The 20,481-nt window shown below is 38.0% G+C and overlaps 1 protein-coding gene across 1 annotated transcript in view; it reads right to left on the bottom strand.

The window, feature by feature from the left end:
- The window catches only part of IL1RAPL2 (interleukin 1 receptor accessory protein like 2), a 637,686-nt gene that overhangs the window by 549,860 nt on the left and 67,345 nt on the right, over positions 1-20,481 (bottom strand). The window contains exon 5 of the mRNA XM_039256555.1: positions 13,804-13,957. Coding sequence (XP_039112486.1) covers positions 13,804-13,957 — 154 coding nt within the window. The remainder of the gene's footprint in view (positions 1-13,803; positions 13,958-20,481) is intronic.

The raw sequence follows: 20,481 nt of genomic DNA, 5'->3' as shown, positions 1-20,481 counted from the left end.
AATTTGGAGTCCACCTGGGAATGTGTCTCCTCTTCTTCTGGCCCAGAACCCAGGATTAAAGGACTATGGGCACAGTAGCAGTGGTATCGTATAGAAAATCATTACATTAGGAATCATAAGATAGAGGTTCTAATTGTGGCCATATCATTCACCAGCTGCCACCCAGGACAAATGATTTAAACTCTCTGAGCCATAGTTTACTCAGGGCGGGGTTGGGAGCAGAAATATTATGGGGTCATATAAGTTTAGGAAATGTCCTAAACTATATCTCATTCTCCTTTAAGAAAATGTAATACATATTAGAATATTATATGCCCTAAGATGCCTTGAAATGCCTTGCAAAAAAGAAATCTGTTTAACCCTTTGACCTAGCAGATAAACACATTGCCACAGAACCTCTCTCCATCCCCCTCCTCTCCTTTCCTATCTCTCCTCCGGAAATAACTATTAATATCTCTTAGAACTGGAGTTCCACAGAACAAAATTTGGAAACACTGTTTGAAGCACTATTTGTTCTAATGAAAAAAATTTTTCCCAGGTTCCAAAGGGAACATAATTCTGTCTCTACCCATCTGCTTTCAGAACCACATTAAGAAACTTGAATTCTATGATCCTTGTTGCACGGAGTGGACATGAATTTATGTGTTGACTGCTCTTTATCAGATGAACCAATATTGTTTAGCTAGGATGCTTCATTTCCACTAGCTTGAAATCATTATGACAACAGCAATGAACCTCACTGGAATCCATTTTTTCTCAATATGGATTTCCATATTAATAGTGCCATTTGGTGCCAAAATATGAAGCTTGGCAAATTCTATCTTCTATACATTCTTGCTTTCCCAGTACTACACTTTTTCTTTCTCTCCTGGCACTATCCTAAGCTGATTTAATTCTGTGTCCCATTTCTGATGATCTGATCTAAGGTGCTCACTGAGAGCACCAAAATGTCAAGTGTATCCTTTTTAGTGGTATCTAATTTCCAATAGGAAATTAATGAAGATCAAATTGTTAATGTCCAGAAAGGACATTATAGTGGAATAATGAACATTATGATCAGTATTTTGATGTCCTTTTTCAATGTATATAATATATATTTCATGAATGAAATTATATGGTTTGTGGTTGGTGGTGGTTAAGAGATTATATTTGAGAGTCAGAATGACATAGATTCATATCCGTGCTCTGCCAATTACAAAATATGTGACCTAAGCCATATCTCTTTGCCTAAGGTTTTTCCTCAATAAAATGGGAACAATAATAGTACTCACACTCATGTGGTTGTTGTGAGGATTAAATGAGAAAATTAATGAAAAACACTAGCTAGGCACAACGTCTGCCACAAAGTAAGCTCTCAATAGATACAATAGGATTCCCCTATTATGATTATTATATAATTCTTGCTTGGCTTAAGATCACTTCTCCTGTTTATTCTCCATTATGTTTATTCCACCAACTCTCCACCATATCTCTGTATTCCCCTATTTTTCCTAAACGCACTTTCACCCCAATGTTTCAGCATTAACTGTAGAGGCATATAGAAATAAAGAGCCAGCACCAAAAAAACCTGATTTCAAACCTGATGTGAAATTGCTTCCTCTGTGTGTAAACAGTAGCCCTTCTCCATACCAGGGGAAGGTCATTATAATAAGCTATACAGTCTAAATGACACCTATGACAATGCACTACAGTTAGTTATAACTTGGCAAAGTGAAATTAAAAGCACTTACTGAAGCCATTCATTTGAACATCTTCACCAAAATCTGATCCCAGTCTCCACTCTGCAATTTCACCAAGCTTTGTGTGTCCAGACTGTGTTGCTACTATTGCTTAATTAGTAATCTAGCAGCAAATCTTTGAAAGTATCCATAGAATAAACCTCTCTTTCTAGCCATGGCACTTAGACACAAATGGATTAAGAGATTATCCTAACATGTGAAGGGACCAAGATCTGGAACTCTAAAGCTGTCTATAATTATCAGGAGGATGGGCATTATTTGCATATTCACCAAAAAGCAGGTTAGGTTTTTTTTTCTAAATAGCCAATGACTATTTCTTTTTTTTTTTTTAAATGTTTAATGTTTATTTTTGAGAGAGAGACAGAGTACAAGCAGAAGAAGAGTAGAGAGAGATGGAGACTCAGAATCCAAGCAGGATCCAGGCTCTGAGCTGTCAGTACAGAGTCTGACACGGGGCTCGAACCCACCAACTCACAAGCTGTGAGATCATAACCTGAGCCAAAGTCAGTTGCCCAACCAACTGAGCCACCCAGGCGTCCCAGTCAATGACTATTTCTAAAAAGCCAAATGAAATCATGCATTTATGAATGATTTGCCAGGTGAATTGTGAATTATCTTCCAAATATAGTTAATTAGTGCTGGCTTTCTACTTGTGTTCATTTTGGGGAGTCCCTGTAATTTATGCCTGCCTTTGACCTTCTCAAGGCAGACATTCTCCTCTAATTACAGGAGACCCTATTACATTATCTTTCCCACCCTCTCCCACTCCTCTTCTTCTTCTTCCATTATCAACTGTTCTACATTCTCAGTATCATATAATCAAATTTCCCTTCCATTCTTAACACTTCAACTAGCCCTCTACACAAAATTCAATGTGAGAATAAAGGGAGAGTATCTTTAAAATAACAAACAGCTACCTAAAATATGTTGTGTGAAATAAAACTTGTAGCTGTTGGCATCTTTGACAAATGACCAAAACACACTAATGTAACATGTCTATTTGTTGTTAATCCCCTCTCTATTCATCTACAGCCTCCTAAGGAATAAAAAGAAACGTCAACAATAACATCACACAAGTCTGCAATAATTTATATATTAAAAGTGTTCCAGAAAAGTTGCATTTAATCAAATCCTATTTTAATGCAGTAGGAAATCTGGCTATATAAAGAAATCCTATGACAAATTCTTTTATATGGAAAAAATAATTTCATAAAACCAGAGATTACTTTCTGATTCTCAGTTTCGAATATGTGAATCTTTTTATAACTGGTCTACTTAATACAAGTAGCATCTATACACTTAAAACAAAAACACTTGCTTTACTGAAGAAATATTTCTCAGGTTTATAAATTTAAAAGAAATAGCCAGAAAATAACCTCTTAAAATTTTAATAATCTTTTAAATCTGCATACTTGCAATATACAATTTTAAAAAACCTCTATCTACATAATTTTGTAATTAACCAATCCTATTAATTTTATATTGGAAGTTTTATTCCATGCCTGCATATTGCTAAACTGAAAATAAGTATGAGTGGGTTACTTTTAAAATAATCCCAGCCTTATATTTTGAACTATGAGAGGACAATCTGTTAATTGCTTTGTAATGACAAACATATGAAGCACAATATAACTTACATAAAACTGCAAATAAAAATAAATCTTCACAGAGCAACATCTTGAACTTCCATACCAAGGGGCCATTCTGTTTCTACATCAGGCATAACACTTGAATTGTGTGAATAAATACATAAACTTGGTATCTTCATATATGAATGATGACCACTGACTCAAGGATAATTTTGAATTATTTTTTTTCTCTATCATGTAACATACTTAGTGTATTTTATACTTAAATAGTAAATGAAAAAAAATACTATTTTTCTGGCTGAGATTGCTTTATCCCTGCACTCTCTTGACAGATTTCCCTTAATGACCAAAGATTTATATTTTTATGACAGTTCTTAGGAACTTAGGTAAAACAATTTGGGGCCTATGAAAATGAGTTTGGTGTGTGTGTGTGTGTGTGTGTGAGAGAGAGAGAGAAAGAGAACTAACATGCTCACAAGAAAATCAAACCTGTGACTGACTTCATTAACATTATTGTGTCAGCTAGTGTTTCTCAAAGCATAATCCTTGGAATGCCTGCAACAGAATTACCTGGAAAAAACGGCAAGTTTCCAATTTTAGCGATGTACTGAATTAGAGTCTGGAGGAAAGAGATGGAACCAGTATTTAAGGAGCCTCATCTTCATCCTACCTGGGTTCTTCCACATGATTTTGATGGACATTAAAGTTTGAAAACCTCTGGCTTTGTGTTTGCGGGCCCTGACTTCGGCTCATGGCAGCCCATCCTCTTCTTAACTCGCTCTCTCCACCTGGGGTTGCTTCATGCACACACCAATGCTCCTCCAACTGCCTACCCTGAGCAAATACCTTGATTGCACCCCTGCGAGAGCTCATGAAGCACACGACTTAGGATAGAAGGGAGTGCTCTATAGACGGGAAATGCCGAGAATCCTTTCGGAGGCAAAATTAATGACAGAGACTGCTTCTTTCAGGAAGGGGCAAGATGGTGAAGGAGGGAGCTCCATACATTTCACTCACCCCCATCTCTCAAACGGAGGCCTGAAGCCATAGGAACCCTTACAGAATTACAGGAGTTTGGGAAGAAAAGGAGACAGACTCTGCTGAGAAAACAACTTTATAGGTGTGGGAGTGCGAACTGGGGAAGATATAAACGGGCTGACCCAGAGACACGGAGGGAGGGGAGGGAGTCCCCTTTGCAGGGAGCTGTGGTGAGTCGAGGGGAAAAGAAAGAGTGGCTGAAACTGCTCAAAGAACTGTCCTTGGAGAAGAGAAAAATCTCGGATTGGGACAGAGAGCGATCCGGTTCCCAGCTGCGGTGCGAACATTGAGCTGGGTGAACCGGTCCCAGGCAGCAACAGAAGAAAATGCTCCTTTGATCTCCGGGCTCAGCTCTATCCCCAGTGGGGAAGCAGCAGGCTTGAAACTGCTCAAAGGACTTGGCCTGATGGTTTATATTTTGGGCGGTATCAATAAAGCAAGTGGACTAAGATCTGGAAACGAGGCGTGGCTTGGGGCAAAGAACATGGCCCACCTTGGCTACACCTGTGGCACAGGGAGATCTGACCCAAAAGAGTGATTTGCAACACTTGGTTACAGAAGGGATTGGGGTGCCGCAATTTTTCTGCTCACAACGACCAGGGCAAGAACTCAGGGAGCTGCCCGCGGTATGCAGTGGAGGCTAAGACCTGCCTACACCAAACCAAGCCCATCCCCACTAAAGAGTTTTTTTTTTTTTTTTTTTTTTTTTACCAGAGCCTGGGGCAAGACCAACATACATGCACTCCCTTGAATAATTCTAGATCAATTCTTTCTATTCAGATATATTTTCCCTTGTCTCATTCATATCCCTCCTCTATGAAGGACTGGGCACTCTGGTCATTGTTTTGCTTAAACAGTTAATCTATTCTCTAGATGTATATTCTACACCTCCACAACTACATTTCTATATCTCTCTCTCTGGAGTAATCATACTATATAGTTTCTCTGAGTAACATTACTTTCGTTTCCTTCTCCTGACCTCTAACCACATTCTCCTCTTTCTCTCTCTAAATTAACCCTCTTAGTCTCTCTGCCTTGTCATTGTCCAATTTCGCTTTCTCTTCGCCCTGGCATCTCTCTTTGTATATGCTCTTCCATCAGCACTGCATATACCCTGCCCTTCATTTGTGCCAGGAATTCTGCTTTTATGCTTTTAAGCTCTCCTTTCGGGTTTTTTTCCTTTTCCTTTTCTTTTCTTCTTTTTTATTTTCATTATTCGTTTTTACTCCTTTTTTTTTCTGTCTTTTTTATTCCCTTTTGGTTTGCTTCTTTGTTGGATATGCCTGTGTGTTTGTGTGTCTTTGCTTGCTGTGTGTTTGTCTGTCTGTTTTCTTTTCCAGGGCTACATCAAGAAGCAAGCCAAAGTATACATGGTGGAGAGTTCCATATACAACTACAAGTAGGGAAATAAAATAACCAAAGTCTCAACAAGAGAGATCAAGAGACACCATTCAAAGAACACTTCCTGGATGGACAGGCCCTGGACAGTCAAAGAGCCTTCTTTAATACAGCAGTACTCACAGGTGCAGAGTGCATAACCACCTTTTAAAACTAACAAGAGACAGAAAGCTAGCCAAAATGATGAAATGGAAGAATTCTCCTCTAAAGAAATTCCAGGAATAATTGACAACCAGTGAACTGCTCAAAACAGATATAAGCAACATATCTGAACAAAAATTTAGAACAAGAGTCATAAAATTAATCGCTGGGCTTGAAAAAGTCATAGAAGACATCAGAGAACTATTGCTACAAAGACTATGGAGCTTAAAAATAGTTGTGATGAATTAAATGCTGTAAATGAAGTGCATAATAAACTGGAGGTGGCCAATGCACAGACTGAAGAGGCAGAGAGGAGAACAGGTGAATTAGAAGACACAAGTATAGAAAATGAAGAAACTGAGAAAAAGAGAGATAAACTGATCCAGGAGTACGAAAAGAGAGTTTGAGAGCTGAGTGATACAATTAAACAGAACAATATCCGTATCATAGGAATTCCAGAAGAGGAAGAAAGAGGAAAAGGCGCTGAAAGAGTCTATGAACAAATTATAGCTGAGAACTTCCCCAATCTAGAGAAGGAAACAGACATTGAAATCCAAGAGGCACAGAGAACTCCCCTCAGACGTAACTTGAATCGATCTGCATGATGTATCATAGTGAAATTGGCAAAATATAAGGACAAGCAGAGAATTCTGAAAGCATCTATGGATAAAAGGGCCCTAACATACAAAGGGAAACCTATCAAAGTGGTAACAGAACTATCTACTGAAACTTGGCAGGCCAGAAAGGAATGGCAAGAAACCTTCAATGTGATGAACAGAAAAACTGTGCAGCCAAGAATCCTCTATCCAGCAAGCCTTCATTCAGAATAGAATAAACAAAAATTGAAAGAATTCGTCACCACTAAACCAGACCTACAAGAAATCCTGAGGGGTCTCTATAAGGGAAATGTTGCAAGGAATGTAAGGTACCAGAGACACCACCACAAGCATGAATCCTACAAAGAACACAATGACTCTAAACCCATATTTTTTCAATAATAACACTGAATGTAAATGGGCTGAATGCTCTAATCAAAAGACATAGGGTAGCAGAATGGATTTAAAAAGTCCATCTATTTGCTATCTATAAGAAACTCATTTCAACCTGAGGACACCTTCAGATTGAAAGTAAGGGGATGGAGAAATATATATCATGCTACTGGAAGTAAAAAAAAAAAGCTGGAGTAGCTATACCTATATCAGACAAACTGGACTTTAAAGAAAAGGCAGTAACAAGGTATGAAGAAGGGCATTATATAATAATTACAGGGTCTATCCATCAGGAAGAGCTAACAATGATAAATGTCGATGCACTGAATATTGGAGCACACAAATACATAAAACAATTAATCACAAACAGAAACAATCTTATAGATAAGAATGTGCTAATAGCAGGGGACTTTAATACTCCACTTACAGCAATGGATAGATCAATTAGACAGAAAATCACTAAAGAAACAATGGACTTGAATGACACATTGGACCAGATTGATTTGACAGATATATTTAGAATGCTATATCCTGAGACCATGGAATTCACTTTCTTCACAAGTGCGCATGGCACATTATCTAAGATAGATCACATACTGGGATATAAAGCATCCCTCAATAAATATAAAGAATTGAGATCATACCATGCATGCTTTCAGATCACAATGCTATGAAACTTGAAATCGACCACAGGAAGTAATCTGAAAAACCACCAAAGACATGGAGGTTAAAGAACACCCCAATAAAGAACGAATGGGCCAATCAGGCAATTAGAGAAGAAATTTAAAACTATATGGAAACAAATGAAAATGAAAATACAACAATTCAAACTCTATTGGATGTGGCAAAGGCAGTTCTAAGAGGAAACTATATTACACTCCAGGCCTACTTCAAGAAATTAGAAAAAGTGGAAGTAGAATATCGAACAGCACACTTAAAGGAACTAGAAAGAGAGCAGCAAGGGCACCCCAAACCCAGTAGGAGAAGAGAAATAATAACAATCAGGGCAGAAAGAAACAATATAGAATCTAAAAAAAAACCAAAAAACAAAAAACAGTTGAACAGATCAATGAAACCAAGAGTTGGTTTTGAGAAAAAATAAACAAAATTGAGAAACCTATAGCCAGGCTTCTCAAAAAGAGAAGAGAGAGCACCCAAATAGTCAAAATTATGAATGTAAATGGACTTATTACAACGAACCCCTCAGAAATACAAGCAATTATCAGGGAATACTATGAAAAATTATATGCCAACAAACTGGACAACTTAGAAGAAATGGACAAATTCCTAAAAACACACTCACTACCAAAATTCACATGGGAAGAAACAGAAAATCTGAACAGAGCCATAACTAGTGATGAAATTGAAAATCTCCCAACAAATAAGAGCCCTGGGCTAGATGGCTTCCATGAGGAATTATACCAGACATTTAAATAAAAGTTAATACCCATTCTTCTCAAGTTATACTAAAAAATAGAAGGAAAATTTCCGGATTTATTCCACAAAGCCAGCATCACTTTGAATACGGATGCAAAAATCCTCAACAAGATACTTGCAAATCATATCCAACAGCACATAAAGAGAATTATCCAACATGATCAAGTGGGATTCATTCCTGGGTTACAGAGCTGGTTCAATATTCACAAATCAATAAATGTGATATATCACATTAACAAAAGAAAAAGTAAAAACCATATGATCCTCCTGTCAATAGATGCAGAAAAAGCATTTGACAAAATACAGCATCGCTTCTTAATAAAGACCCTCGAGAAAGTTGGGATAGAAGAAACTTAATCATCATAAAAGCATGTATGAGAAGCCCTCAGCTAACATCATCCTCAATGGGGCAAAAACTGAGAGCTTTCCCCCTGAGATCAGGAACAGGACAGGGATGTCCACTCTCACCACTGTTGTTTAACATAGTGCTGGAAGTCCTAGCATCAGCCATCAGGCAACAAAAGAAATAAAAGGCATCAGAATTGGCAAAGAACAAGTCAAACTTTCACTTTTCACAGATGACATGATACTTTACATAGAAAAGCTCACAAACTCCCCCAGAAGCCTACTAGAACTGATCCATGAATTTAGCAAAGTTGCAGGATACAAAATCAATGCACAGAAATCGGTTGAATTTTTGTACACCAATAATGAAGCAACAGAAAGAGAAATCAAGAAACTGATCCTATTCACAATTGCAGAAGAAAACATAAAATACCTAGGAATAAACCTAACGAAAGATATAGGAGATCTGCATGATGAAAACTATAGAAGACTTATGAAGGAAATTGAGGAAGACATAAAGAAATGGAAAACATTCCATGCTCATGGATCAGAAGAATAAATATTGTTAAAATGTCATTACTACCCTAAGCAATCTACATATTCAATGTAATCCCAATCAAAATTGCACCAGCATTCTTCTCAAAACTAGAACAAACTATCCTAAAATTTGTATGGAACCACATAAAACCCCAAAGGCACAAAAACAGACACATAGACCAATGGAATAGAATAGAGAACTCAGAATTGGACACACAAATGTGTGGCCAACTAATCTTTGACAAAGCAGGAAAGAGTATCCAAAGGAAAAAAGGCAGACTCTTAAACAGATGGTGCTGGGAGAACTGTACAGCAATACGCAGAAGAATGAAAATAGATCATGTTCTCACACCATACACAAAAATAAACTCAAAATGGATGAAGGACCTGAATGTGAGAGAGGAAACCATCAAAACCCTGGAGGAAAAAACAGGAAACAACCTCCTTGACCTCAACCGCAGCAATTTCTTAACACATTTCCTAAGGCAGGTTAATCAAAAGCAAAAATGCACAATTGGGACCTCATCAAGATAAAAAGCTTCTGAATAGCAAAGGATACAATCAATAAAAATAATAGGCAACTGAAGGAATGGAAAAAGAGTTGCAAATGACCTATCAGATAAAGGGCTAGTATCCAAAATCTATAAGGAACTCACCAAACTCCACACCGGAAAAACAAACAACCCAGTGAAGAAATGGGCAGAAGACATGAACAGACACTTCTCCAAGGAGGACATCCAGATGGCCAACAGACACATGAAATGATGCTCAGCATCCATCCTCATCAGGGAAATACAAATCAAAACCACACTGAGATACCACCTCACGCCAGCCAGAGCGGCTAAAATGAGCAAATCAGAGAACTCTAGATGCTGGCGAGGATGTGGAGAAACGGGCACCCTCCTACACTGTTGGTGGGAATGTAAACTGGTGCAGCCCCTCTGGAAAGCAGTGTGGAGTTTCTCAAAAAATTAACAATAGAACTCCTCTTTGACCCAGCAATATCACTCCTGGAATTTATCCAAGGGATGCAGGAGTCCTGATACATAAGGGCACATGTACCCCAATGTACATAGCAGTACTCTCAACAATAGCCAAAACATGGAATGAGCCTAAGTTTCCATCAACTGACGAATGGATCAAGGAGATGTGGTTTATCTATACAATGGAATACTGCATGGCAATGAGAAAGAATTAAATCTGGCCATGTGTAGCAACATGGATGAAACTTGACAGTGTTATGCTGAGTGAGGTAAGTCAGGCAGAGAAGGACAGATACCATATATATGCATGTATAGGTCGATTAGGAGGTACTTAATGGAGGACCATGAGGAAGGAGAAGGGGAAAATAGTCAGGGAGAGGGAGGTAGGCAAACCATGAGAGCCCTTTGAATGCTGAGAACAAATTGAGGGCTGTTGTGGGTGGGGGAGAGGGGAAAGGGGGTGATGGGCATGGAGGAGCACACTTGTTTGGATAAGCACTTGGTTTTATATGGAAACCAACTTGTCAATAAACTATTTTAGAAAAAATAAAGAAAAAAAGAAATGTAAAATACAATAAAAATAAAATAATGTTTGAAAACGTCTGGAAGGTATCGTTGGGGTGAAATTTTAAATCCATAGTTCAACTCTGCTAAATGTTCAGGTCAAGTGACTTAATGATTTGCAAAATATCCAAAAGAAGAGCTCTATCTCTGCTTTTCTAGAATAAACAAAAAAGAAACTTAAAAAAGTAAATGTGTTGTCAACATAACCCATTAGATGGGAGCATAAAACGTTTATTGTTAACTTACTTCTGGCCCAACTTAAAGCCCAAGCTAAATGTTATAAGGATGCACATTTTAGTAAATAATTCCCAATGGAAGTGCTCTGCAAACACCTGATAATGATTGTGTGACTGTGGTGAAAGTGATGATGCTGCAAGGATCTGAGCATGGCCTGCTCACTTATTAATGATGTAAAATTGCCTGTTTGACTCTTCTGCTTGCATGAGACATAAAGTCTAGTTCACAATGAGGAAATCAGAAATCAACCAAAAGCAGATCTTTGCTACCTGGAATTGGCCCAATTTGGTAGTTATTTTGGAAACTCATAGAGGAAAAGATGTACATTTGTAATCAAAAGAATAATTTAAACCTCCACAGAAGTTACTCTACAAATTGAGACTAAATAGAACTATCATGTATTAGGATAGAGAATGAATTAAAATATATACATCAGTTTCTTTTTTTTAAGTTTTTATTTTTTAATGTTTATTTATTAGTTTTGAGAGAGGAGAGACACAGAGTACAAGCAGGTAGGGACAGAGAGAGAGGAAGGCACAGAATCTGAAGCAGGCTCCAGACTCTCAGCTGTCAGCACAGAGCCCCACACAGGGCTCAAATTCACAAGCCGTGAGATCATGACCTAAGCCAAAATCGGGTGCTCAACTGACTGAGCCACTCAGGCACCCCGTATATATATTGGTTTTTTAATAAGATATTTTTTCCTTGTGTTAACATTCAGAATTTCGAAAAATAAAAAACAAACTGCTGACTCTCAGGGATCAAAAACTTAATGACATATGAGTTATAGCATTAAACCTACTCAGCAAGTGTCACTATTTTGTAGACTGATTTTAACATTATCCCAAAAAGGTCAGGTAATAAAAAAAAAATATAAAAGGAAATCTGTATTCCTAACATTAGTGAGAGTATAATTAAGCAACTGGTTGATGTCAACCTTAGAGAGTTAAACAGGTAATGCCCAAGTACATCAGTCATAAGTATTTTTTTAATAGCCAAACAATAGTGGTTTCTTGATAAAAGGTTAGTTTCAATTGGTACAAAATTGCTGTGTTAAATAAGTTTTCAAAATACATTCCTTTTAAAAACTATTTTTAATATTTATTTATTTGAGAGCGAGAGAGTGAGAGAGAGAGTAAGGGAGTGTCAGAGACAGAAGGAGATACAGAATTCGAAGTGGGCTCCAGGCTCTGAGCTGTTAGCACAGAGCCCGATTTGGGGTTCAAACCCACGAACCATGAGATCATGACCTTCACCAAAGTTGGACACTTAACCAAATGAGCAACCAGGCACCTCTGAAAATACATTTCTACAGGTAAATATTATCGCTTAGTAAAAACAATTATCTATATATACAAGTATTTGTTTAGATTTGGTCAGCACAACAAAGAGGGATTTAGAAATAAGACAGTGTAGGGGCGCCTGGGTGGCTTAGTCGATTAAGCGTCCGACTTTCGCTTAGGTCATGATCTCACGGTTCGTGGGTTTGAGCCCCGCGTCGGGCTCTGTGCTGACTGCCAGCTCAGAGCCTGGAGCCTGTTTCAGTCTGTGACTCCCTCTCTCTCTGACCCTCCCCTGCTGACACTGTCTCTCTCTCTCTCTCCTAGAAATAAATAAAACATTAAAAAAAAATAGTTAAAAAAAAAGAAATAAGACAGTGTAGGACCACTCACTCCCTGCATAATGCCTTTTCACTGTTGTATAATGGTTAGTAGTCACAAGCTGTAGGTTTAGGCACACTGTACAGAGTTTTTACCAAGAGAAAGTGTTCAGTGACTTTAGAGCATGTTTGTGCAAGGCCAATTATTTGGGTTATTTTGCCATTAACTGCACTGGTCAAAGCTGTTTAAAAGGTAGAACTGGGGGCACATGTGCAAGTGGTCAGTTGAAGCCCCATAAGTGAATTAATGTAATAAATATTACAATTGTATGGATTATGTCAAATTTTGCCACAGCTCAGATTTTATCCTCAATACAAATGTGTGTGTGAACACTTACACACACACACCACATAAATCTAAAACATATTTAAAAAGAAGAAAATTAGGCAATGTTTGTTCAGGAATAATAGCAGGTAGACTTCTGTCATGAAGTTTCTTAGGGTCCATCACAAACATCATGAGGGATAACTTTTATGGTATTAAGTTCTGTCATATGTCTCTGAAAATTACTTTCTAATATTCTTCACCACATAAGAAATATCCTGAGTTTCTCACTTTAAGTGTGAGTAGAATTACTAACTTATACTTTACTTGTAATTCAGATTTAAATACACACACACACACGCACACACACACACACACACACACACTTATTCTTAAAGTTGGTCCATTTAAGAATAACTAGAAGCATACAATAATATCATTTATGAGCAATTTTGTATAAATGACATTTTGGATGCAGTCCAAGAAGATGTCATTCCAAAATCCCAATAGGATATCATTCTGTGGCAGCCATTACCTACAAGAAGATTCCACATACCAGTTAAGTCAATATTCTAAAGTGGTTCCAGTATATTTTTTTTTGAGATGCTTACTAACAGCTAATGATAACCTGAAGAGTTAAGAACCTTTCATAAAGGCAGAGAACAGATACACAGCAACTGGGCACATGTTCCCTAAATCAATTGTCCATATTCCATGTATCATTTACCAGTACAACTTACTAATAGCAAGCTTTTCAACTACTTGATTTGCAGTCAGGTGTAAATTCTCCACAAATTCACTCTTTGTTTTGGAAACTTTCTTCCCATACCAAATTATACTTAAAAGCTCATTTGCCACAGTTTGGTAGAAGCAATTTTTACCTGTAACTTTCAATTCAGTCGTTCGTCTCACAAGTTTTCCTTCATACTTAAGTTCACAAGTGTAATTTCCTCCATCTTCTTCTTGAACTTCTTGGATTAGAAGAGCATTTCCTTTCTGTATTATTATGCTTCTCCACATTTTTGGCTTGCATTCCTGCAGAGAAAATATTTGCAAGTAAGCAAAAAATTAAAATTCTCATCAAGTCCTAGTACTGGCAAGTTAGTACTTTCACTTATTTGTACTCTTCTCTTTAGGTTTCAAAATATATAACTAGAGTTAAGCCAATGACCAGAAAAAACCACGAATGTCTTTTAAAGTGTCTAATTTAAATATCACAACTATCAGCCTAAGAGCTACTTTGAAGGCCTGATCCCAAGTGTAGAAAGTCTTTAGAGATAGTCTGCCAACACAGAAAAGCATACAAGCTCCCCCAATACAAAAGAGGTATAACAGAAACTTAAAAGTAGCTAAATATCACCATAAAGCCCTGGTTTTTTTTTCTTATTTCACAGGGACATTTCCTAAGTGTCCTAAGAGAACAGTGTTCACTTAGCAACATAGTATACTGCAAGGGAGACTTACGCATTATAAAAAATTCATAACAGGCTTTTACGTTGGCAATGTAGTCTACAATGGTTTTATTAATTACTTATTATAATTAAAAACAAATGCTAATATTCTAGAGTCTTTCTCCCCATAGTTAAGAGACCCATTGGGTGGGTGGGATAAGGGGAAGCGTTCAAGAAAATTTGGCTTCAGCAGTTCTCTTAAGCAGCTAGGTAAGATAAACACACATTTTGTCTTAGTAATAAAGTGGAGAAATTTTCCACTTACTTTGTAAGTTCAGTGATATATGAGCAGAGAATAAGATTTGGGTTTGGAAGACAATTTTTCTACACTCCTAAGGAGAATGTGAGTGAGTCTGGCTACTGGGATTGGACTTCTCTAGAAAGGGGTGTTTAGCACTTTTCCAGGGAGTGACAAGGACATAGCAATTGCCAAGTATGTAAGAATATTCAGCCAAGTGGCTTTGCCTTTTGGGAATTTTCTCAGGCTACTTTGTAGATATTGTTCCAGTCTGTCTAGTACCCATCTCAAATGTTCAACAAAAGTGGTAGCCAAAAGCTGTATAAACATCAAAAGGAGGTCTAGGGGATAGCCATGATTATTCAGCTGTTCTAAGTAATCAAGGCAAAAATATTTTATCATCTAAATTCTGAATCTTAATTTAGCTAAGACAATGAAGAAATTATTGTGACGCAAATGATGTAAATAATTGTTAACAGAACTTTCCACTTATCCCACTATGGTATATAAAATCTCTCTACTACCCCTCCCACCCTCATCCCCCAACTCCTGCTCACTATATATACATCCTAAACATTCACATAAAGGTAGAATCAGTGCTGACTCTCAATCCCCAGCTCTGCATGGCTGTATGTATACATACATGCACAACACACGTGTGTGTGTGTGTGTGTGTGTGTGTGTAAAATGCTTTGAGAGAAGGAGCACCCATTTATTAGTTTCTTACTATGACAATTTTTTTTTCTTTTGTGATAGCAGGAGTTTTGACAACAAAACACAAAAACTGGCACTTAAGTTCACAGGTATAATATTTAGGAGATATTCTTGCTTTATGTGCAATACAACTACCCACTCACATTGTCAGAAAGTAAATAAAATACTATCTAAGGCATCTAGATATAAGGCTGCTTCACTCCCTAGGGTCTTTCCAAAGAACAATTACACACCATGTCTGGTGAGGTTTATCACCTATGTGAGATTTGCTCTTGAGTTAAACCTGGGGATATAAGGTTTCTGGGAAAATGAAGAAGAAAGTCTGAACAAAAAGAAAAAAAAAATAGTCCAGCTGCCACTATCGTCATACAATAATAATCCACAATTATTTTCGCATTGCTTCAAACTCTGATAGCCTCAGATTTCTAAGGAATCATTCTGAAGGTTATTAAACAAAAATATGGTCCCTTTGGGCATTTTTAGAGGAAAGGAAAATGAAAACTGAGCTGCTTCACTTTCACATAGCAGTGGTGGGGGTGGGCAAATGAGCCCACACACTTATTGTATTCAAAGACATATGACATTTTCTAATGTCATTTTTGGTGAAAGTCCATATGCAATTAGCTCTTACTATTTTCATTTTCTCTGCACACTGCTTTGATTTTTCCACCAGGAAGTACAATCTAAAGAGTGTATAGGAGTTAGAAAATAAGCCCAATGAAGAACAGCCTGGAATCTTTATACATTCTTTGGGCTAAATCAAGATATCCCCAAGTGCTTTCCAAGTTTCCATCTAGACTTATAAAGGATTATTTGTGCCCAATATAGCTTTTTGGGGTTTTTTAAACTATGGCATAGGAAAATGTTATCATCAGGTCATCTCCACCCTTCTGGAGACAATGTAGTATAGATGAAAAGGCCAGCAGCTGTCAGAGTAAGACAGCTCTAGGTCATCATCCGGCGTTCACCCAAGTTCTGTGGTCTTGGGCAAATTTGTTTAACTGCTTTAGGTATCAGTTTCTGACTCTGTGTATGAGGATAATATATACTACCATGTAAGTAGCCAGAGCCCAGAGGCTTGCAGAGTTTATTCATTACACTCTTGCTGGGCAGCACTATATATGGTGGTCATTCAGAACAGAGAACACATTCCATCCCTAAACTTTCACAATCCTGAATTATATCTCTTCCAAACCTCCAGCTCTCTTTGGTGAAAACTGGTGCTAATGGACTAATCAGATGAAAACAAATCCTCACTAATTGGTTAACCATCCCCAGGAACATAATACTTTAACTCACTGAAAATATATAGCTCCTAAAAGACCACTCCAACACTAATCCAGAAGGTGGGTAGAGTAACTACGTTTTGTTCAGAAGAGGCTTATAGAAGACCATAACGCCCCCACCAACCCATCCTTTATAAAGTTACTTCATTGGTTATCCTACACATATCTGGGTACCTACATCAAACCTCAGAAGTCTTCCATGCTTTTTACTCCATTATTTGCAATATCGTTCCCTTAAACTGCTGGCTGATAGGCTTACTATTGTCATTGTTTCCCTCCTGTCCCCAATTTTCCCATGACCTCTTTCCTGGTGAACAGGTACCATTGCCATACCTCATTGCTCCATACCTGTTTGACAGCCTCTTAGGCAAAGAAATTTGAAGCATGTAATTCTCAAGGTGATTGTTTATCTGAGGCTAGGTAAAAAACACCAAAGCCTCAAATATAAGCAGGCCCCTAATGCTGTTCTCAGTGTGTAATTCCTCTATTATTTAATGCCCCTGAGACTATTAAAATAAACTTTATCAAGTCAATGGTTTTGCTGAGGGCCAGTCTTGCTAGAAGTACCCAAGTTCAACAAACATCGCCTGGCTGATCCCTCACAGAGCACTTTGTTGTAGGACCTCCTTGTTCAATGTCAGCCCTTAAAGCCCAGCTTCCTTTCCTCCCTCCCAACCTTCCAGTGGCAAGTGCCACTTGCCAGCATTTGCTAGGTTGGGAGCCAAGGATGTTCAACAGAAACATCTATTGACCAAGCTTCTTGAAGTAACTTGTTGCCAGCCACATTTGGACCTTAGAATTTCCACCCTGAAATAGTCACCAATATATTCACAGTACATTTCTGGGATATCATCATCATACCCACAGGTATTTTTGAAACAGTTTGATTTGTTGGCCATGGATATTTCCGTGCTATTCAGAGCACATGACTCATTTCTCATGGCAAGAACACTAGGAAGATTTATTTAAATATTTATTCTGATTCTGAAGTTCAGACACAAAGTAGTTGTGCAACCACAAACCAATCACATAACCTCTGGTCCTCAAGGGAACCTGATATTCATACCCTCAGACTCAATTTCTCTCCTTTCTCCTGAGACTGGACTATTTCATAGAGTATCTAGGCATTTGACTAAAAATCTATAGGGAACCTGAACTTTCTTCAAATTAAAGATGGAAGACATAGGAGCACAATTGTGAATTAGGTATTAACTTTGCCATTTTCAGCCCTACCTCTACTCCAAATTCATAGGATAGCAAACTTCAGAAAGTCTTTCTGCTTCCTAGCGGAAAATGAAAATTGCCTCATTTTTTTTCACCTATTAAAAAGGTGGCATTAGGGGGTGCCTGGGTGGCTCAGTTGCTTAAGCATCCAAATCAGTTTCAGCTCAGGTCATGATCTCATGGTCTGTGAGTTCAAGCCCCTCATAGGGCTCTGTGCTGTAAGCTTGAAATTCTCTCTCTGTCTCTCTCCTGCTCAATCTATTTTTTTCTCTCTCTCTCTCAAAATAAATAAACTTTTAAAAAGTAGTGATAATAATATTTACCAATATGGGTGATTATGAGGAATAAATGAGGTAATGCATATAAATGTTCTGTATTATAGAGCATCATATGCTAAAAACTATAAATATTAACTATTATTCTATTATCATTACTAGCCTCATAACTCTGCCTTCAAATTACATACATACCTATTATGACAGGTTAATGACTGTCAGGAGTTAATGTGATTCACATTTCTATGGAGATCTGGAGACAACTCAAAAGACAATCCAAAGTTATAATTCCAATGCAGGGGTTGACTTCCAGTTTCTGATTCAACATGCAAAGGCTTGGAAGGTGTCACTATCATCCACACAACAAGAAAATAAAAGCTGAACAACCTGGAAGTCAACTACCCTTCTTATATCCATCAGATAACTGAGGTGACAGTGAAAACCACTGTCCTAGAAACTGGAGAGAAAGGTGAGTACAAAGAATCACAGCTTACTCGGAACTAAAGCAGACAAAGGAGCCAGCAACTAGTAGGAACACTTAAAGGATAACTGACTAATTTCTGAAGACTGACTGTGAACTAGCTTGATATATTAAAAAACCATGGTGGCCTAGGGGCGCCTGGGTGGCTCAGTTGGTTAAGCATCCAACTTCGGCTCAGGTCATGATCTCATGGTTCGTGGGCCCCGCGTCAGGCTCTGTGCTGAGAGCTAGCTCAGAGCTTGGAGCCTATTTCAGATTTTGTCTCTCTCTCTCTCTCTCTCTCTCTCTCTCTCTGACCCTTCCCTGCTCATGCTGTCTTTCTCTCTCATAAATACATACAAAATATTTTAAAAATTAAAAAAAAGACATGGTGGCCCAGGGTTGTGGGCCACTTTTAAAAGGTTTGCCTCCAGGAACTCCACCAGATTATCAGCGTGGAAACTAGAGGAAAAACATCCCCTTATGCTTCTGGCAAAGGAAGGAAAAAAAAAAAACATTTTGAAAATATGCCCAAAGAGCTCTGTTCTCCTTGACAATCGTCTGACATCAAAGAATATGGGAAAAGGGAAATACCCAATGACAGCCCCCTTTAGCTTTTGAAGTAGGGGAAGAAAAATAGCCAGCTCCAGCTCCCTCTATCCTTCCAGTCTCATCTAATGGAGAGAAGCTGAGAAGCACTTGTGAGGGCTACAGACCAGAGATAGAGCTCACTAAAACACTGAAATCTAACCATAAGATTACAGAATGCTTTCCCTTACCCTACACCTTACCATCACATCAACAGGGTTCCTGTATAACATAATGATATTACAGCTAAAATAATTGCACAATTCAGACCTTAAGATGAAGTCTCTAGGAAAACCCAAAGATAATAGGGGAGTGAAAAACAAGGACACCAGAGGGAATTTTAGCTACTAGTACCTACAACAACAACAAGGAGTAAACACAGCCTAACTCTTAGCCTCACATTAAAGGCCTATTACTTCAGTACCATGGGGAGAGAAGAAGGGGGAAATGGAGGGGGAGAGGGAGAGAGGCAAACCATGAGAGACTCTTGAGTGCTGACAAAAACTGAGGACTGATGGATGTGGGGGGGAGGGGGGGGTGGGCATGGAGGAGGGCACTTTGGGGATGAGCACTGAGTGTTATGTGGAAACTAATTTGACAATAAACTATTTGTAAAAAAATAAATAAATAAATGGTGTAGTAAAAGACAAAAAAAAAAAAAAAAGCAAGCACCATTTGAAGAAGAGAACAAGCATTAGAATCAGACTCAGGTATAGCAGAAAATTTGGAATTACCGGCCTGAGAATTTAAAGTAAGTATGAATAATATGTTAATGGTCCTACTGGTACTGGTAATAGTGGACATGTAAGAACAGAAGAGAGATGCAAACTCTTTAAAAAAAATAAAAAGGGAAATACTAGAGATAAAAACACTGTAACAGCATAAAGAATGCCTTTCATGGCTTTTTAATAGTGTTTTATTTTATTAATAAAACTTATTGTCAAGTTGGGCTAACATACAGTGTATACGGTGTGCTCTTCGTTTTGGGGGTACATTCCTGTGGTTAATTGCTTATATACAGCACCCAGTTCTCATCTCAACAAGTGCCCTCCTCAATGCCCATCACCAATTTTCCCATCTACCCCACCCCCATCCACCCTCAGTTTGTAATCTGTATTTAAGTGTCTCTTATGGTTTGCCTTTCTCCCTCTATGTTTGTAACTAGTTTTCCCCTTCCCTTCCCCCATGGTCTTCTGTTAAGTTTCTCAAGTTCCACATATGATTGAAAACGTATGATATCTGTTTTTCACTGACTGACTTATTTCACTTAGCAACTATACCCTCCAGTGCCATCCATGTTGCTACAAATAGGATTGCATTTTT

Source organism: Hyaena hyaena, unplaced genomic scaffold (genome assembly GCF_003009895.1).
Source record: "Hyaena hyaena isolate Hyena2069 unplaced genomic scaffold, ASM300989v1 scaffold_576, whole genome shotgun sequence".
NCBI lineage: Eukaryota > Metazoa > Chordata > Mammalia > Carnivora > Hyaenidae > Hyaena > Hyaena hyaena.
The sequence above is the reverse complement of the archived record's forward strand: the minus strand, read 5'-3'. Positions and strand labels throughout refer to the sequence as shown.